This window comes from Ananas comosus, linkage group 23 (assembly GCF_001540865.1).
Source record: "Ananas comosus cultivar F153 linkage group 23, ASM154086v1, whole genome shotgun sequence".
Taxonomy (NCBI): Eukaryota; Viridiplantae; Streptophyta; class Magnoliopsida; order Poales; family Bromeliaceae; genus Ananas; species Ananas comosus.
Window position 1 is genome coordinate 5,885,294 of NC_033643.1, and position 6,861 is coordinate 5,892,154.

General features: G+C 48.6%; 1 protein-coding gene across 1 annotated transcript; it reads right to left on the reverse strand.

The window, feature by feature from the left end:
• On the reverse strand, positions 5,179–6,612 carry LOC109728034. The gene has a single exon (XM_020258311.1). It carries the CDS (start codon positions 6,267–6,269, stop codon positions 5,769–5,771), a length of 501 nt encoding a protein of 166 aa, XP_020113900.1. The 5' UTR covers positions 6,270–6,612; the 3' UTR covers positions 5,179–5,768.

The window sequence follows — 6,861 nt, forward strand, 5'->3', positions numbered from 1 at the left end:
CCTTGCCTGCCAAAGGCTTGCTACGGCGCAATCTCGACAAAAGAGCTATGCCGACAAACGGAGAAAAGATATAGAGTTTGCAGTTGGCGACCACGTCTTTCTAAAAGTGTCGCCGATGTGAGGAATTAGACGGTTTGGGCTCCGGGGAAAGCTAAGTCCCCGGTACCTTGGACCGTTTGAGATATTGGAGCGGGTCGGTGCGGTGGCGTACAAGATAGCATTACCATCGAGGCTTGCGGGAGTACACGACGTGTTCCATGTATCGAACCTCCGCAAGTATGTTCACGATCCCGATCATGTTCTCTCGTTCGAACCGTCCGAGATCCAAGAGGACATGACCTATGAGGAGTTCCCGGCATACATCATCGATCGAGAAGTAAGAAAACTACTAAATCGCGAGATTCCGTATGTTAAGGTTCGTTGGTGGAATCACGATGATCGGGAAGCTACTTGGGAGCTCGAGAGCACAATGCGGGAGCATTACCCTCATCTTTTCGATGAAACGAATTGAGGTACGAGTTTAAGTTTAAATTAAGTTAGTTTCGCGGATGAAACTAAAGAGGTGGAGAATGTAACATACCGAAACCTTGGTAAGTAAATTCGAACCTTGGTCAAATTGACCAAAGTGCGAAGTTGGTACACTTCGGAGAGGCCGAAGGCGTCAAATAATGCAAAATGCATTACTGGGAATCTTCTAGAGTTTTTGGAAATCAAAATCTACAAACTGCAGGTTTTGTGCTCTCGGGGACCGATCCCTGGTGGAAGAGACCGGTCCCCGAACGCGTAGGCAGCGAGAAGGCTGAGAAATCGGCTAAGTTCTGGAAAACCAGCTCTCGGGAACCGATACTTGCGAGGATAGACCGGTTCCATCAGGGGGAGACCGGTTGCATCGCGCGCAGCCTGCGTAGTCCGCGGAAGAAGCTCTCGGGGACCGGTCCCAGGTCGGGGAGACTGGTCCCTGACTGCGGAAAATGTCCAGTCTAGGCAGTGCACAAAGAAAGAGTTGGAGGGCTTAGTTGCAAATGTTGCAACATGTTATATAGCCCATTCCCTCTCCTCTCTTCACAGCAAACACACTTCCCTCTCTCCCTCTTATTTTCTCTTCTTTCTCTCTCTATAAAGCAAGCCCTAGAGCTTGGAGAAGGTGGAGAAAAGCTTGGAGGAAGTGGATTTTGGAGGTTTGGTGGTTCTAGAAGCTCTCGAACAAGAAGGAGCTTGCTAGAACTTGGGCCAAGGTAAGTTTTTAGCATGTAGAGCTCTAGGGTTTGGATTTTAACCTTAGATTTTGAGTTTTGATCTCTCTACAAGTGAGGAAACCCTCTAGAGACCTTGAAACTATGAAATCCATGGTTGTCTTGAACTCCTCTCATGGTGAACTTCTAGGGTTCATCTTGGATGCCCTAGAAATGGCCTAGTTGGCCTTAGGTGATTTCCTGGAGGTTAAATAAGCTCTCTTTTGCTTGTTTTAGAGATCAAAACCTAGGGTTTAGCAATGGATTTGGTTAGGGAACCAAATTTGGGGCTTTTGCCTCCGAATGTTTTTAAGGCAAATTGACCTTGTAGAAACCTAATTGGGGGTGTCCCCGACACGTTGGACAACTCCATTCGACGTTACGAAAATGTTTAAGTATGGTTCATGTACAAAAGGCCTAAAGTGGCACTATTTTGATTGTAGGTCGCGATATCAGCTTTCGTAAAGTTCGGGAGTCGTCATATTCTGCACCCACACGACCACTCGAGGTGGGTGGTGCATTCCAAGGATTTCGAAAATTCCTTTATGTCTAAAGTGTCATATTTGAGCATATGTATATATATTGAGCATGTTGCATAATAGGGTTAATTGTGAGCTTTTTATGGCATGATTATGAGTTGAAATGCATGTGAATTACTTGTAAAAAAATATGAGAATTTGTAAACCCTGTATATGCATGATAAGAGACAAGAACCTAGAAGGGTTAGTGAACAAAAGTGACACATGGACATAGATCTAGTGAGTGACATTGATGAGTCTAGAACACCTAGAAAAACAAGTGTGGCATTTGGCATGAGAATAAGAACATAGCACTTAGAAAACAAGTGTGGCATGAGTTCAAGAATTTTGTAGTGCATATGACACTAGTGATAGTAAAGAATGCAAAAGAAAAGAATGATTGAGACATTATGACATTTCAACCTTAGAGTTAAGGGTCATTGAGCATAGTCTTCCTTAAAGTTAAGGAATGGATTGAACTTGGAATCCTCAATGTAGGATTGATCGTACTCACCTTTAGTCCTTACTCGAGAGTGGTAGCTCCCCCTCGAACGATGTGCTCCGGAGTCGACATCACTGGGTCGTAGGAGGTATCTCCCCAGAAGACGGTCCTATCGAGTTGTAGCGGGTATCTCCCCGGTTAAATAGGATTTTGGGTTGGTGAGTTTGTTAAGGGCGAAACCTACGAGTTAGCCAAGAGATTGGGTAAAGAAATTGTAATCTTGCATTCATCATGAGCATTATATCGAGCATCGCATTTTATATTGTTCAGGCATATTAGTTGCATTTATTAGTTGGTTACTTTCTTTTCCTTATTCTATTATGCCTGATTAGACCTAGTGGGATAGTCGGCGTAGTTGGTTGCCGAACCTACTGGGAACTTTGTTATAGTTCTCACACCCCTATTTCCACAGAGCCGGGACTGAGCAAGCCGGCAGACGACCGCGGTAAGAGCATCGCGCCCTAGGTAGAGACCGCCCGAGATGTTCTATTTCATAGTTGCATAACCTTTAATATATCATCTTTTGTATTTGATGATTTTAGTATCAAGAACATGTTTAAATGAATGATGTAAAGAATATTTATTTTAAATGTCAAAAGTTATATTTTGGGAGAAATGAGATATAAAAAGAAATGATGCAATAATTGTACTCGATTTCCTAAGTGTAGTTATTTACTTTCACTATTGGCTATGGCTTGCCCACGTGCAAGCCATTGTGTATGCTTCCGCTTATGCAAACTTTATACTTTATTGATACTTGTTGTTGAGCCTTGGGCGGACAGGGGAGGCTCTGTCCGTTCGGCGTCTGTTCGACGCTCTCGAACCGGCCAAAAGGATCGGGCTCGGGGCGTGACAGATAAGATGGTATCAGAGCGTAAAGAGCCTAAAAGTGAAAGTATAGGATGGACCTAGAGATCCTTAGGAATGGAAAACCTTAATAAGGATTTAGGAAACGTGAGTGACGTTGAACGAGTTATAGCGAAGGCATGGATTGGGTTGAGGTAATTGTGTCTCTAATGTGGTTAGGGACTAAACTTAAGTTGTTATTTGTTTTCTATTCTTTGTATTGTGATCGGCGGCCTACGACATTACGCTTTGGAATGAAAATGAATACACTTATATGCTTTCGCCGGATTGGGTATAATCGAGTAAGTTGTCTAAGTGACTAACTTGAGTTGCCTCTTTTCAGGAAGCAATGCCGCCTCGTGGACGACCTAAGTTGCCTCGTGGTCGACCGCAAATGAGGTCTATGGCCGAGGAGTCAAGTACGGCTCCTGTGCAACCCGGAGCAGGTGGCGACGGGGAGCTTCGGGAGCATATGGCCGCGCTTATTGGCGTAGTGCGGCAGCAGGCGAAATCCGTTCAGCGCCAGGCGGAATCCGTTCAGCGCCAAGGGGAGCAAATCCAAAGGCTGCAGGAAGCCTTGGAGCAACAGCAGGCGGCGGCGGCGCCCGTGGAGGTCGTGCACCCTGCACCTCCTGCAGTGGTGCCGAGTACGGCCGAGGGTATGGCCACGGCAGCCGTGCCAGTTACGATCGTGCCGTGCCAGTTACGATGGTGCCCACGACAAACCTGTCTAGATAAGGCTTGAAAACACGATTCATTAGATCCATAAAAGCTGTCGGGGCGTTAGTAAGCCCAAACGACATAACTGTAAACTCATAATGTCCATACCGTGTTCTAAAAGCCGTTTTCGACACATCCTCAGGCTTGATCTTCAACTGATGGTATCCCGACTGCAAGTCGATCTTGGAATACACACTAGTTCCCTGGAGCTGATCAAACAAATCATCAATCCTCGGTAATGGATACTTATTCTTGATCGTGACCTTATTGAGTTCACGATAATCCACGCACAAGCGAAGCGATTCATCATTCTTCTTGACAAATAGGACCGGTGCTCCTCAAGGTGACACACTCGGTCGCACAAAACCCTTGTCCAGAAGATCTTGCAACTGTGCCTTCAGCTCCTTCAGTTCCGCTGGTGCCATCCTATAGGGTGCCTTCGAGATTGGAGTAGTCCCAAGAACGAGATCTACCACAAACTCGATCTCTCTATCAGGCGGCATGCCTGGGAGCTCTGCTGGAAACGCATCTCCAAACTGCCGTACTACAGGAATATCCTCAATCTTAGGGGCGTCTACATCGCCCTGCAGCACAACAGTAGCCAAATAGGCTACGCAGCCTCTGCTGATCAACTGTCTAGCTCGAGAGGAGCTAATCGTCATCGCAAACAGCGAACTCTGGCATCCTCGGTACACAACCTCCGCCTGCCCACGCTCTCTAAATGTCACTGTTCGATTCTTACAATCGATAGTGGCGTAGTATTTGGTCAACCAATCCATGCCCAAAACAATATCAAACTCTCCGAGTTTATGTAAAGCTAGCAAGTCCACGGGTATGACCCAATCTCCAACCCGAACAGGACAACGGGGGCAAAACTCTCGAATATCCAAAAAGTGATCGGGTACTACAACTCGTCCCGGATACAACAAAGACGTCAGTGGGATGCCATGCAACTCGACAAAAGCCGGTCTATGAATGAATGCGATACACCGGTATCAAATAATGCTCGTACTCGAATACTATAAAGTAAAATGATACCTGCGACCACATTCTCGGCTGCCGCCGCCTCCTCAGTCTGGGCCGCGTACATGTGCCCGCTCGGGGGTTGCCCTGACCCTCCCAACTGCCGTTGCACAGGTGGCCGCCCGGCCTGCTGGTGTACAGAAGGTGTCCCCTGGCTGGGACCCGGTGAAGCTGGTGCAGATGCCGAAGATGGCGCTGGCGATGGACCCCTCGGACAGTCCGACTGGAAGTAGCCCTCCTAGCCACACAGATTGCACCTACCCCGACTGCGTGAACACTGTCGTGGGTAGTGAGGACCACCACAAATCACGCAGCGCGGTGCCTGGTGACGATCGGGTCCTCCTCGCTGAGTAGACGAGCCACGTCCTCGCAACTGGCTCCGGCTCCTGGGATGCCTCGGTGGCCTCCGTGAGTGTGTCTCGCTTGCACCCTCAGCCGCAGGCCTCTTGCCTTTCCCCTTCTCCAAGCCTTCGCGACGCTCCGGAAGGTCTGCCGCTCCAGTCTCCACGATGAGTACACGGTTCACAACCTCCCGATAGGTTTGGAGGTTGGAGGACTGCACTAACCGAAAGATCGAAGGCCGCAATCCACGCTAAAAAATGCGGGCCTTGTCCTCGTCATCTCGCACTACGAAGGGTACACAGTGAAGTAGCCGAGAAAACTCTCTCTCGTACTCGGCCACTGTCCCCTCCTCCTGGCGCAAGCTGTGCAAGTCCTGCTCCATCTTCCTCTTAACGCTGGTAGGGAAGTAGTGCGCCAGAAGAAGCTCCTTGAACCTTGCCCAAGAAATTGCTGCCAAATTAGTGTTGGGGTTGTCCTGGATATCCAACCACCAATGATAGGCCTCACCATCCAAGTGATGTGTGGCGAGATAAACTCTATCCCTTTCCTCAACAAAGGTATCTCGAAAAAGTTTCTCCATGTGCATCAACCACTTCTCAACAATCCAGTGGTCGACCTTCTCGCCGTCAACTTGCTGAGGCGATCCATGAGCCGATCCCGCTCGGCTCCCTCGGCCATCACAGGGAAAGCTGCCCTCGCCGCAGCTATCTGAACCGGTGGTGCTGCGACCACTTCCTCCCGAGGTGCAGTCGCTTGTGCCGCACGCGAAGAATTGGGCGCGAGGGATTGCGCCCTCGGTGCGACGTCCTCTACGGGTGCTGGCGGTGTGGGAACCTGAGTCTTCCTAGAAGCTGCTGCCTGCTGTAGCAAGAGATCCTCCAGGTGCTTCATCCGTGCCTCCTGCCGCTGTGCCACCTCGGCCTGTCGCTGAGCGGCCGCCCTCTGCTGTGCTACAAGGTCAGTGAGGACCGCAAGCTGGGACCTCAAGTCGCGAACCTCGCTAGATCCGAAAGTCGCGGAGGTTTCGACCTCCTCGAGGTATGCCGCATCGTCCGCTCCGGCAGATTGGGAGCGTGTAACCGGCATCGTCACTACAAATCATAAAAGCGCAAGTTAGTAACCCGCGCTATCGGATCCCCGCTCAAAATAACCAAACCCTAATTCTTGCAAAAGTAGGAAAGTGTCCTTCACTACTAACTCCCGATGTTACGTTGTCGGCCGCCAACGTAACCCTCTGGGAAGTTAGAAGCCATACACTCCGATTAAACTCTAACTTTTTAGAGTTGTCATAAAACCCAATCAAAATACTTTCGCTCACAAGTCGAATAGATTTCGTCTCTCATGAGCCTATATCCTATAGTCAAACCGGCCTAAGATTTGCTAGATCCACTAAGACTCAACCCTAGGCTCTGATGCCAAATTAATCTGTCACGCCCCGGGGCCGGCAGAGGCCCTCCCGGTAGCGCGCCCAGACCCGCCATATGTCTACACATATAAGGCGTCTACAACAACAGCGGAAATAAAACAAGAGATAATCTACAACTAGAGATATCAGAGCAAGTACACAACTATAATCTATGATAAGAGTAGATGGAACAACTAAGTAAAAAAGAGGAAACATAAGGTTATACAATAACCATCTCCAAAAAGTACACAAAATGGGTGGTCTCTATTACAC

Bases quoted from the DNA above. Each gene is read 5' to 3' on its own strand.
- LOC109728034 (XM_020258311.1), bottom strand. From the start codon at position 6,269: ATGCCGGTTACACGCTCCCAATCTGCCGGAGCGGACGATGCGGCATAC.